This window comes from Chlorocebus sabaeus, chromosome 22 (assembly GCF_047675955.1).
Source record: "Chlorocebus sabaeus isolate Y175 chromosome 22, mChlSab1.0.hap1, whole genome shotgun sequence".
NCBI classification, from domain to species: Eukaryota; Metazoa; Chordata; class Mammalia; order Primates; family Cercopithecidae; genus Chlorocebus; species Chlorocebus sabaeus.
The window spans coordinates 18171860-18186116 of NC_132925.1; the positions used below are offsets into that span (position 1 = coordinate 18171860).

At 36.5% G+C, this 14257-nt stretch overlaps 1 protein-coding gene across 1 annotated transcript; it reads left to right on the forward strand.

Annotated features, from left to right (window-relative positions):
• Positions 1–514: 514 nt before the first annotated feature.
• LOC103228485 (olfactory receptor 5H1) lies at positions 515–1507 on the forward strand. The gene has a single exon (XM_007986106.3). It carries the CDS (start codon positions 566–568, stop codon positions 1505–1507), a length of 942 nt encoding a protein of 313 aa, XP_007984297.1. The 5' UTR covers positions 515–565.
• The last annotated feature ends 12750 nt before the right edge of the window (positions 1508–14257 follow it).

Below are 14257 nucleotides of genomic sequence, written 5' to 3' on the forward strand. Positions count from 1 at the left end.
TGATTAGGGATTTCCTGGAACTTACAACTTTCTAATTTGTATCCCTGAGTCCAGTTGCCTCTTCTTGCAGCATATTTTCTACACTACAAAAAACTAAATTTAAAAAATATATTAGGATGTAATGTCCCATCTTAAAAATTTTGGCACAAGCTTATTGTATGAAGAATAAAGGTTAAGATTCTTCACATGACATTTATTTCATTTATTTTTAATTCAGACCCTTCAAAAATCTTTCCTGTTGACATTGGATCATATGTCAGACCCACAATCTTTCTACTGCACTGGGGTGTCCATATAAGTGTAGTGCATACAGAGAATGCCTCTCCTCTTACCTTGATCTGTTAATTACTGCACAGTTTCAAACCAAAATATATCATTTTTTTCCCATGTATTTCATTGCAACAAATACAGTTTCATCAGTTATAGGACTGATTAAAAGAACTGAGAGGGTTTGATCATTTTATGGTTTATTTCAACATCTCTTCCTCCACTTCAACTCATAATGCCATTGCAAATGTTCCCTTTCATTTGTTGCATTTTATTTTAGAGGACATGAAGTGAAGACATGGAAGAGAAAAATGCAACGTTGCTGACAGAGTTTGTTCTCACAGGATTTTTATATCAACCACAGTGGAAAATACCCCTGTTCCTGGCATTCTTGGTCATATATCTCATCACCGTCATGGGGAATCTTGGTCTGATTGCTGTCATCTGGAAAGTCCCGCACCTTCATATCCCAATGTACTTACTCCTCGGGAATTTAGCTTTTGTGGATGCTTGGATATCATCCACAGTGACCCCAAAGATGCTGATCAACATCTTAGCTAAGAGCAAGATGATATCTCTCTCTGAATGCAAGATACAATTTTTTTCTATTGCAATCAGTATAACCACAGAATGTTTTCTCTTGGCAACAATGGCATATGATCGCTATGTAGCCATATGCAAACCTTTACTTTATCCAGTCATTATGACCAATGGACTGTGCATCCGGCTATTAATCTTGTCATATATAGGTGGCCTTCTTCATGCTTTAATCCATGAAGGATTTTTATTCAGACTAACCTTCTGTAACTCCAACATAGTACATCACATTTACTGTGACATTATCCCATTGTTTAAGATTTCCTGTACTGATTCTTCTATTAATTTTCTAATGGTTTTTATTTTTTCAGGTTCAATTCAGGTATTCAGCATTGTGACTATTCTTGTATCTTATACATTTGTTCTCTTCACCGTTTTAAAAAGCAAATCCGATAAAGGTGTAAGGAAAGCCTTTTCCACCTGTGGAGCCCATCTCTTCTCTGTCTCTTTATACTATGGCCCCCTTCTCTTCATGTATGTGGGGCCTGCATCTCCACAAGCAGATGATCAAGATATGGTGGAGCCTCTGTTCTACACGGTCATCATTCCTTTGTTAAATCCTATCATCTACAGTCTGAGAAATAAGCAAGTCACAGATTCGTTCGCAAAAATGTTACAAAGAAATGTTAAGGTTTCATACTAATATCCTTTCTCTAATTATGAAAATAGTCACAAAATTGTGCAAGTTAGAGGTACCTATGTTGTTCAAACATTTTTGCAAGTACAACTGTTCTAGCACTTTAACGAGCTAGTGTTTTAGTACCTAATAAACTAATCACAATATGTCTATATGTTATTCAAAACCATTCTAGAATTTTTTTATCATGTTCATATAATAGAATAATGATCACAGGAAGCAAATAAAATAGCCTAGTTCATCATATAAGTACTTGAGTATGGTGGTTTCAATACTAATACCACTGTATTACCTGAGATGCCCATCACATTTAACTCATAGTGGAGGCAGATTCATTTTTGAGTGAACAGAGGTAAATCCCAGTGATTCTGCTTACCATCAGAGGTCTTCCATTTCACTATATTAGGAAAGGGTGACTTCTATTCTGGTAGGGAGTCAACTCACAGCAAGTAACAAAATAAACAGAAACGGAAATGCAATGAGAAAAATAAAAATAGAAGGAGATAACAGTGAAGGCACTGCCAAAGTGTAAGAGTATGTTCTAAACTCCGTGTGCTTGTATGAGTAGGAAGAGGCAAGCTGCCTCTAACTTCCTAGGATGGCTTCTAAGGCCCTTCCCAGCTATGTTTATATGATTTTAGACAATCTGGAAGGCTTCCCTAATTCAGGAAATTAAAAGATTAAATAGAATAACTACCTTTAGAGTAGTCATAGAGAAGAAGTAAGTATTGGGATAGCAAGAAAATGGTCTTAATATTTTTAGGAATAAATGAATCTACCAGGGTTTATAAAAATCAATAATATTGCAAGGTTGTTGGAATGTGTTGTATCAATCGGGGGCTTTAAATGCCTATCATGGAAGTTCAAATAATGTTGACATGATATGACATCATGGAGCCCAGAAAGAGGAAGTAAAAACATAAAAACAAGGTAAGAGTTTGGTTATTTTCTGCCTCAGAAATTCCTTGATCGTTAACCTTCTTAACACTTCATGTACTTCAAGTATGTTAATCATCTTTCTACCAGTCCACGCTGCCCTTCATTTCAACACTGAAATTTCTTTCGCATTGTCACTGATGCCACTGAGGTCCGTGGCCTAAAAACTACTCACATGGAGTTTTGCAAACCTCTACTTATTTCCTCCATCCTTCTAACAGTCACTCACTTCCCCAACATTGCTGTCAGATTGTTTTTTGCAAACGGAACTCTAACTAATTATATCCCTCTTCAATTCCTTTTGTTAGATTGTCATTGCTATCAGATTATATGTATGTTTTAGTTATCTATATCAGTATGCATACATATGCATATGATTATTTTTGCACATATAGTTAATGCATATGTATGGTTAATAAACCGTACATATATAGTTAAAATACAAATGCAGCAGCATTAGAATTTAGAGTTTATTTAAGGAGACTTGATTTATTTTGCAACACCAGTTTGCATGTGGTATGGGGCTTTCCTGAAGGGGCAAGAGAGGAGATAAAGGCTTTTAAAGGGCCAACGTGGAAGTACGGCAAAAGTAAAGGTTGTATTGGCTAAAGTGGAGCAGTAGTGTTATTTTGATCATTCCAGTGGCAAATACCTAGTTAGAAATTAGCTAGGGAGTTTTGGTTAGTTACAGTTAACTTTTGTTTTACCATTTACAATGAGTTGAATTTCTGTTTGCTTAGGTACAAAACCCACTTTGCTGGACCCATGTCAGCCTAATAAAATTTAATTTACTTATTTTCACTATTTTGTCCCTTCTGGTCAGCCTCTCCATTATGGGACATTGACCAAAACTCAGGTACACTTGCCACTTTCTGTGACCAGCACAGCTGGTTTGTCTTTGTCTCAGCATAGAGTTCATAATTTGCAAGGTTTGGTCCCTTATAAAAACATTTCTTTTATTGGACATTTTGTTTTTATTATTCTAATCATAGAGAGAAAATCTGGCACAGTGTGGTGGCTACAAACATGCATTTAAAACTCTTGAGCGAATACAGCACACCAGGAAGATGACAATGACTATCACAAACATAATGCCAAGGGACTGGGGTATACTCCATAGCCAAAGTATGCTTGAACAAAACCAACTGAAATAAAACAAAGGAAAACAAAAGGTGAATGGTTAAAATCACTGATAAGCTTAGCATGTGAACCCGGAGGGCAGTTAGTTGAGAAGATTTTTAGATTTAAGCTCAAACTATCTTTAGATAATGAAATAAAATGGCAGTTGCAGTCTGATAATTTTTCTGTTTTGCAGTTTGAATGTCTCTTGTCATGTCTTTGAATGTTTTGTGAAGCTCCTGAGTGGCCCAGTAAGCATCATGCATGAAGATTATCCTCTGACATTTATATCAAGTTGTCCAGCCCTAGCTTGTAGCCCTTCAGGAATAGGACAATTTCTAAGTAGATAATAAAACATCAAAGACAATGGACAGAACTGGAATTTAATTACGGGTGCACTATATTTTTCTACTGAAACATAATTTTCCCTCTATAAGCACCCCCATTTCTTTCATATATAATTATAGTAAGACTAATTTGCTTACCAAATAAGTCTATCCTCATTAAGCGTCAACTGAGTATTTACATAAGTGCAAGTAGGAATAGGAATTGATAGTCTCTTTTTAAGAAGGCCTTGCTACGACCTTTACTAAATAATCTCAGATTAGACTTTAAAGGCTTCTCAAGCTGTAACATACCAACAACATATTAGTTTCATCTGCAATTCTGATAGTTTCAGGTAAACTGCCCTGTACTCAAACAGGTCCTAAAAGTATCTTTCAGTTTCCCGGGCCTTCCTGCGAGTAAGGTCTTTCTTACTCTTTACCAATATGGCTAGGAAGCTTGTGAGCAGCTATCAGGCCAGATTTTCTAAAGGAGCTGGCTGTAGCTTTTTTTTTTTTTTTTTAACACTTGCAAATCTCATATGGATTTGATTCCAAATACTGGAGGTGTAGAAGATAGAAGGTGTTTGGATCATGGGGGTCAATCTGTCATGAATGCCTTGGCACCATCCTCATAGTAATAAGTACGTTCTTACTGACTTAGTTCCCATGAGGGCTGGTTGATGAGAGCCCAGCACTCCTCTCTCTCCTTTCCTCTGTCACCACGTGATCACTACACATGCCAGCTCCACTTCACCTGCTGTCATGAATGAAGTAGGCTGAAGCCTTCATCAGAAGCGGACATTTAAGCCATGCTTTCTGTATAGCCTGCAGAATTGTTCTCCAAACAAATACCTTTCATTTATAAATTACCCAGCCTCAAGAATTTCTTTATCACAACACTAAATGGAATAAAGCAGGGCATAATTGGCTCCATAAAGTCAATTCTTAGTTTCTTAAAACTCTCCAGTCGTATCTAATTTTTGCACATTCTCCAATATGACATTCCAGTGATGGTAGTAGTAATATTACCATAATTATGTTATATTATGAGAACAGATTCTGATTAAAATTTTGCAAATACCTATATTGCAATCAAAATAAAAATACTCAATGATGGTTTCTGAATTCTGGAGAGATCAGCTAAAGAGAAGAAGATAAATGTATTAATTCTGTTTACAAAAGGTATACTTAGCCAAATTGTTTGCAAAGTTTCTTTAATTCTGGTCTTGTGTTATATTTCTAACATTATCAGAAATCTTTACTTGTCAGAGCCTTTCCCATAAATCTGTTGAGATTAGATAGATACTTTGCATACAGGGATGTTTCCTTTATGTTATTTAGTAGTATTAATGACTACACATTAACTCGAATTCTGAACTCTTAGTAACTTTCTTTTCTGGAATAGAAGCAATTGACAAATATGCATCACACCAGTATTTTACAGATTGGCAAATCTACGAATACACAATTTCATAATTTCTAGAAGCATGTGTTTCCTGTTGTATAATTTTTCAGTGTGGCACAGGACATGCTTGGTAATGAACCCACATATTTTATTTCTTCTATAAGAAGAAGTCCAAAATAGATAAGCATATATTCAGCAATCAATATTTTTTAAAAAATTTATTTGGAAATTATCCAGATATTCAATGAGTATTGATAATATTAATTCAACGGTGTGACTTTCTAAGAATATCATTTACCACAGAGAAGTGGAAAGATATTTTTAAGCAGACTTATCATTAAACACAATTATGGGTTAAAAGTTCATTTATAAATGTATATTGTACTTACATCTATTTAATTCACTTATTCTGAATTGTTTGGGTTACTCACGAAAATTTCATAAGACATAAGACATAACCAGGCATCCTCTCAAATTACTCTTTTGTTAACTATATTTACAGTACATTTATGTCAGTAAGTCATCATAAAAACAAAAATCTAAAAGTCAAATATATAGGGTGTTTTTGTTTGTTTTATTGCTGTGCCTGATATATATGAAGTAAATGCTATTATATTTTCACATAGGTTTCTAGGTTGAACTCTTAGTTTTATGATTTTAAACATCAGGTAGAGATAATATAAACTTATTTGACTAGGAAACTCAGCTAATATGAAAGTTGTGTGTTTGTATTATATTTAATTCTGAAAACTCTAAAGCCATGTCTATTCTAGTAAAACCAACAAACATAAAGTAGCTTTGATTGAACAGAAATTATCACAGATTGTGTGAACCTGAAAAATATATTGGTGAATTTCTATCTTTCTGAGTTTAAGGAATCCTTAATTCATATAAGCACATATTCTTCTATAGGCCAAATGAATAGAGCTCTATTACTAATTAATTTTGCAATACCATCCAAAGGTAACAAAATGTCACACATACAAACATATGGAGACACAATAGACATACAGAAAGAAGCAAATATTACAGTGTTCATTCTAAAATTGTAGCCGTATCAGGTACAACGATAACAAACTTAAGGCTGGGCACAGTGGCTCTTGCCTGTAATCCCAGAACTTTGGGAGGCCAAGGCAGGTGGATCACCTGAAGTCAGGAGTTTGAGATCAGTCTGGCCAACATAGCAAAAACCTGTCTCTACTAAAATAGAAAAATTAGCCAGGCATGGTGGTGCATCCCTGTAGTCCCAGCTGCTTGGCAAACTGAGGCAGGAGAATCGCTCGAACACAGTTGGCAGAGGTTGCAGTGAGCCGAGATCAGGCTACTGCACACCAGCCTGGCCGGCAGAAAAAAACTGCATTTCAAAAAAAAAAAAAAGAAAGAAAAAAAAACCAAACTTAGTAATTTGTAAGACTATCTAGACATGAATTGTGTTTCTCATAGTTGGAAGAAGATGTACTGTCCAGATGACCAAAGCTTTTTATTAATATTTTTGGAAAATATTTTTACTATTTTTCATTAGCCCCATTTACAAATGCCACTTTTTTTTTCAGATGTGACTTCTCTTTGAAATTTGCATATAAAATTATAAAGGTCTCATTTCTTACAGTAGACATGTAAGAATATTTACATATTAAAATCATAGTGCTTAGATTCCAGACTTCATTTTCCAGAAAAAATAAACAAAAAGAATGCTGATAGAGACCCAGTTAAGACAAGAAGACAGCTAAGATAACCACCTTAAAGAAAGGCAAGTTTTGTGATATAGATTAAGTTAATGCCTTCGCCTTCTCCATTATTTAGAGGTTTAGTCCTACTACTCTTCCTGGACCAGATACGTAGATCTCTTACAACTGGAGATTCCTTTAAATTTCTCTTCTAAAGAGAATCTCAAAACAACCAAGCCAAAATAGTCTTTATGCCAGTAGGTAAAATATTTTGGTAGTTATTTGGCCCCATCATTCACATATCATCCCAGCTTTTGTTTTGTAACTACATTAAAGATTTCAGGGTGATCTTATCAGTGAATAGGACAAGGATTGTCTATGCCTGAACTCAGCATAGATTGACCACAATGTTTTACAAATAGTACTTCTATTCTTGCCTTATATTCAGAGACTGGCTTATCCTTTTTTCTTTTTTCTTTTTTTTTTTTTTTTGATTGCATGACAGACATGTGAGTTTTTGAAGAAATTCTTTGGGGATGAATTCTAAGAGATTATTTATTTTTCAGCACTTTTGGTCTTTCCCTGAGGGATTGGATCTTTGCTGTCTATCTTAGGTATGTAACATTTAGCTTCAGCTACAGGCTTCTCTAGGTTCCAGGATCATGTGAATAAACTGGTACAGATCAGGGAGTCCTAAATCATACGATCCAAGAAGAATTAGAAATTCCACAGAACATTTCTGGGCATATGTTTGGACTGGATATTTTTTGCTATTGCTCTGAGCTCAGATTTTGACCAAGGTGCAAAAATGGGTAAAGAAGGCAGGCCCGGTTCATCTGATGAGCTGACTTTATAAGGCAACTGACTATTTTTCTTTTACTCTTACAGGTGAAAACATAACTGAGCAAAAGACTTAATAGACTCAGAGTTATGAGGTAGAGGATAATATAGAGAACATAATGAAATGAAAATGAGAAAACATTTCATAACATGAAAATGAGAAAAATCTTACATAAGAATATTTTCACAGTGATTCTGAAATAGGAAAATTAGACAGTACTTCTAAACTCCAAGCTTACTTTCCTCATTCCCACATGTAGGCAAAACTACATTTGGAAAAAATTTAGTTTATAGTGTGTGACTTTGAAACAAAATGGTAAGAGCCCCTCATCAAAGCAAACCTCCTCCTTGCTTGGGGTCCAGGCCACAAGATTAGATATTATGGCTCCAGAGTCATGCAGCCAGAGGCCACAAGATTCCTAACGTCCCTAATTACTTCTGTAGATAACATTATTATTGTAAAACCTAAGGTTTTTAGACCCTGTATTGTGATGAAACACGTCGCACCACCCAGACTGGTAAACTCGCTTGTCTGATCTTGTAGCTCTTTGCCAGAAACTGGTTTACTGCAAGAGGACAGCTTTGACTCATACGCATTTATCCCCAAACCAACAAATCAGCATTCCCCATTTCCTAGCCTTCTGTCTGAAAAACTGTCTATAAAAACCCTTAGACTCTGTCTGGGTGCAATGGCTCGTGCCTTTAATTCCAGTACATTAAGAGACCGAGGCAGATAAATTAAGTGAAGCCAGGAGTTTGAGACCAGCCTGGCCAACGTGACAAAACTCTGTTTCTTCTAAAAATACAAAAATTAGCCAGGCGTGATGGTGCATGCCTGTAATCCTAGCTATTTGGTTGGGGGTGGGCGGCGTTGAGGCATGAGAATCACTTGAACCCAGGAGGGAGAGATTGCAGTGAGCAGACATCCTGCCAGTGCACTCCAACCTGGGCAATAAAGTGAGACCCTGTCTCAAAAAAAAGTGAAAAAGAAGAAGGAAGAAAGAGAGAGAAAGAAAGGAAAGAAAGGAATAAAGAAGGAAGAAAGAAAGAAAGAAAGAAAGAAAGAAAGAAAGAAAGAAAGAAAGAAAGAAAGAAAGAGAAAGAAGGAAGGAAGAAAGAAAAAGAGATGGAAGGAAGGAAGAAAGGAAAGACTCTAGCTTCTGAATATTTGGAGAGTTTGACTTGAGTTATAATTAAACTCTGTTTTCCCATTTAGCCAGGTTTGTGTGTATTAAACTTTTTCTCATTGCAATTGCCCTGTATTGATAATTGGCTCTATCTGGGTAGCAGGCAAGAAGATCTCATTTGGTGGTAACAGAGAGAAGGAGCAGTTGGAGTTAAGTCAGTCACTGACTTACACCTAGACTCTATGGAAAAAAAACACATACGTGCGCGCGCGCACACACACACACACACACACACACATATTCTAATTGGATATAAAGACAGAATGACATTTTGAAGGCATAGTAAGAGCACCACCTATGACTGAATACATTGCAAGGCTGTCTTCGTGTTTTCTTTTCTTTCCCCCTGACCATTGCCTAAAAATAAAATTTTTATTTTATTATCATCAGATTTCAGCTCACCTGAAAGTTACATAAATATCTGGAGTTTGAGCTGCAGTTTGCATGAGGAGGACAATTTTACTTGTGGGTGGCTTATGAAGGGAATCTAGATCGTTGGCCTTATTAAAATCATAACTAGCTCAGATGAGACTATACCAATCAAAACATTAAGAGCATCCAATTTTTAAAAATCGATTTTTATTTTAAGTTCTGGGGTAGATGTACAAGACATGCAGATTTGTTACCTAGGTAAACATGTGCTGTGGTGGTTTGCTACACAGATGAACCCATCACCTAGGTATGAAGCCCAGCATCCATTAGCTATTCTTCCTGATGAAGAACATCCCATTTATATACAAACTGAAGTTCACATAAAATGTCACTAGTGTCACATGTTGTGGAAAATTGTGGCATAAAGTATAATTTCAATTGTGAAAACTAGAACTGGCTTCCAGTGACTTAATGTTTATGATTCCAAAGTCCTCAGTACACTGTAGTATAATCTGTATTTCTCACACACATCTAAATTCACAATGCCCAGCTGAACATTTTCACTTCATCCACATGGAATTATTGTCACTTGTTCTTTATATTGTCTGCATCAGCATTCATTCTTTTGCTTAGTTGATTCCACTAAAAATCAAACATTCAAACAAAAAATTGATGGAAAATAAAGTGCTGTCAACAGCAGCAGCAAGATTTTTAGAGAAATTTAGTTTTAATCACTGTAATTAAAAGGGTAGAGTAACAGTTAAATATGGAGTAAACTTTCAGCCAGTGCCAATATATTCATGAACAGTATACAATTTATAAGTAAATTTCAAGTCAAAGTCTCTTTATCAAACACCAATTCCATAGAAAAATAAACTTCAATTAAAAAAAGAAAGGAAAATGAAAAGACTCTCAAAGCTCTGTCTAGTATCAATGAACACCAAAGTTAATGCAGGCACTCAACCCAGACTTCGGAGCCTTTCCCTTTATTTTGGCTTAATGGATCTCCAATACTTTCTGTCTCCCTCTTTATTGACAGGTCTTTCTTGCATTTACCGTCTATGACGTGATTATTCTGTATCTATTTTTCTTCGTCCTTGTTTTATTTCACCCATGCAAATTTCCATTTCCACATTCCAATCCCTTTCTTCTCTTGATGACTTCCTCTCACTTATCTATCTTTACTTTTGAGAACTTTTCCTAAGTACTCTAATGGAGTAAAAAACTTTCGTTTATGAGCAGCAGACAAATACAAATTGTTCTCCATGTGTCGTAGAGTACTCTATCTTATCCCCTCACTGCTGTGCTACTTCTTTCCCCTTCACTCCTTATTTGCTGACTTTTATTCTATTACATGATGATGTATTGGGGGAAACCCCACCCCTGATATTCAACGTGGGTTGTTTACTATTTCCCTAAGCATCGGCTGGTCTGAGAAATAAAGGGGAAGAGTACAAAAGAGAAAGATTTTAAAGCTGGGTGTCCGGGGGAGACATCACATGTTGAAGGGTTTTGTGATGCTCCCTGAGCCCTAAAACCAGCAAGTTTTTATTAGCAATATTCAAAAGGGGAGGGAGTGCATGGATAGGGTGTGGGTCACAGAGATCACATGCTTCACAAGGTAAAAAAAATAGCAAATGGAGGCAGGGCGAGATCACAGGACCACAGGACAGGGTAAAATTAAAATTGTTAATGAAGTTTTGGGCATGCATTTTCACTGATAACATCTTATCAGAAGACAGGGTTTGAGAGCAGACAACTAGTCTGACCAAAATTTATTAGGCGAGAATAAGCAGGATTTATTAGGTGGGAATAAGCCTCATCTTAATAAGCCTGGGAGTGTTACAGGAGACTAGGGTTTATTTCATCCCTTTGGCTTTGACTGTAAAAGACAGTCACCCCTAAAGGGGCCATTTCAGAAGCCTACCCTCAGGGGTCATTCTCTTTCTCAGGGATATTCCTTGCTGAGAAAAAGAATTCAGCAGTGCTTCTCCTATTTGCTTTTGAAAGAAGAGAAATATGGCTCTGTTCCATCCAGCTCACCGGCAGTCAAAGTTTAAGGTTATCTCCTTGTTCCCTGAACATCACTGTTATCCTGTTCTTTTTTCAAGATGCCCAGATTTCATATTGTTCAAACACACATGCTCTACAAACAATTTGTGCAGTTAATGCAATCATCACAGGGTTCTGAGGCAACATATATCCTCCTCAGCTTATGAAGATAACAGGATTAAGAGATTAAAGACAGGCATAGGAGAAATCACAAGGGTATTGATTGAGGAAGTGAAAAGTATCCATGAAATCTTCACTATTTATGTTCAGAGATTGCAGTAAAGACAGGCATAAGAAATTATAAAAGTATCAATCTGGGGAACTAATACATGTCCATGAAATCTTCACAATTTTTGTTCTTCTGCCATGGCTTCAGCCGGTCCCTCCGTTCGGGGTCCCTGACTTCCCGCAACACTGATGCTCTGACTAAAGCCACTAAAAATGACTTCCTTTCTACACACAGTGATTTCCCTGGACTCCTTGTCCTGTAGAGCATTTATTTTGTCATTTCTCCCTGTGCTTCACTTGGTCACACTTATCTTTCCTCTCTTTATGTCCACAACAGCCAGCTTTCTACTTCCCTCCTGCTTCTTCCCTTGCTCACTCTGTTTAGTACCATTTTCTGTTATCTCCTTTGTCTCTCTTTTGAACATCCAGGGCTTTGGGTAGCAATGGAAAAATTTTACTGAATGGATATTGACTCTAGTATAGAAATGGTAGGGGAGGTAGAGGAATCCACAGGAAAATAATGGCAGAAATGGAAGTAAAGCAGCCAGTCAGCAGCCAAAGTCCTTTTCCAACAGTAACTCCATGAGTGTGGCTGTTTCTGCTGATAATAACACAGCTCATATTTTCAGCAACATTGTTGTACATACAGGATGCACATGCTGGAATCTTATGTTTTTATCTCAACTGCCTTTGCACAATTTTTTTTGTCTATGTACATTTGTCTCCATTTCTCTATATCCAACTCTATGTAGGGTGGGTTCGATTGGGCAAATCTAGGTGAAATTCTTTGTCTGCCACCAAGACCCATGTGGTAGAAAGGGGTTCCAGGGGTTGGCCATATAATGAATGCTATCCATTGCCTTCATAACCTTTTAGTATGTTTCTCAAAAAGTTTTGTATTTCAACTTTTATTTTAGATATAAAGAGTGCACGGGCAGCTTTGTTATTTCGTTACATGAGTATATTGCATGCATGCACTGGGCATAGTACCCAATAGGTGGTTTTATCACTGATTCCTTCTCTCCTCCCTCCCCAACCTATTAGTCCACAGAGTCTATTACAGTCATGTTTATGTCCTGTGTTCTCAATGTTTAGCTTCCACTCAGAAGTGAGAACATGTGGTATTTTGTTTTCTGTTCCTTCATTGGTTCATTTAAGATTACAGCCTCCAACCACACCTATGCTGCTGCAAAAGATATGATCTTGTTCTTTTTATGGCTGCACAGTATTCTGTGATCTATATGTACCACGTTATATTTATCCAATCTACCACTGATGATCACTTAGGTTCATTCCACGTCTTTGCTATTGTGAATAGCACAGCAATGAACATATGAGTATATGTGTCTTTATAAACAAAGTAGCATAATTCTGGTACAAAAACAGATGCACAGAACACTGGAAAAGAATAGAACACTCAGAAATCAAGCCACAAACTTACAATCATCTGACCTTCAACAAATCTGACAAAAAAAAAAAATGCAATGGGGCAAGCATAGTCTACTCAATAAAAGGTGCTGGGATAAGTGACTAGCCAAACGAAGAATGAAACTGGCTAGCCGTATTTAGAAGAATGAATGCCCCCACAACCTGCATCAAGGGGAAACTGGATGGGGGCTATCCCTGGTGGGGCAGCTCCTCAGTTCTGTTTACCACCAAACTTGGCACAGCCAGGTGATTAAATCCAAATTCATTCAGAATGTAGTTGAGATGAGGCGCTGTGTGGTAGAAGAAGAATGGCATTTGTAGCCAGACGACCTAGGTTTGAGTCTTGTCTCTGGTCCCACACCTTTCACATACACCAAAATTAACCCAAGCTGGATTAAACATTTAATGTAAGAACTTATTCTGTAAACATCCTAGGAGATACCCTAGGGTCTTTCTCAATATCAGCATTGGAAAAGAATTTTGGTTATGTCCTCAAAAGCAATTGCAACAAAAACAAAAAATGACAAATCGTCCTTAATTAAACAAAGGAGCTTCTGCACAGCAAAATAAACTGTCGATAGAGTGTGTAAGCAATTTACAGAATGGGAGAAAATATTCCCAAACTATGCTTTCAATAAAGGTCTACTATCCAGAATATATAAGGTATTTAACAAATCAACAAACAAAAACCAAATAACCCGTTTACCAAAGAGCAAAGTGCATGAACAGACACTTCTAAAAAGACTACACAAGTGATCATGAGACATATACGAAAATGCTCATCATCACTAGTCACCAGGGAAATGCAAATCAAAACTAAAATGAAATATCATCTCACACCAGTCAGAATGACTATTATTAAAAAGTAAAAAAACAACAGATGCCGGAGAGGCTACCAAGAAAAGGGAACACATACACTATTGGTAGGAATACAAATTACTTCAGCCACTGTGGAACGCAGTCTGCAGATTTCTCAAAGAACTTGAAACAGAGCTCCAATTTGACTCAGTAATTCCATTTCTGGATATATACCCAAAGGAAATTAGATCATTATACTGTCAATTTTTTTCTTGTTATACTTCTTTTTTTTTTAGTGTACTCTCCAATAGATATGACATTCATAACTATATCCTCAGCTGCTTAAATGACTTCCAAAATAATATTTATATTGCTCTTGTAGAACTGTATTGCTAAAT

Excerpts from the sequence above, each read along its gene's own strand:
- LOC103228485 (XM_007986106.3), top strand. The coding sequence starts at position 566 with ATGGAAGAGAAAAATGCAACGTTGCTGACAGAGTTTGTTCTCACAGGA.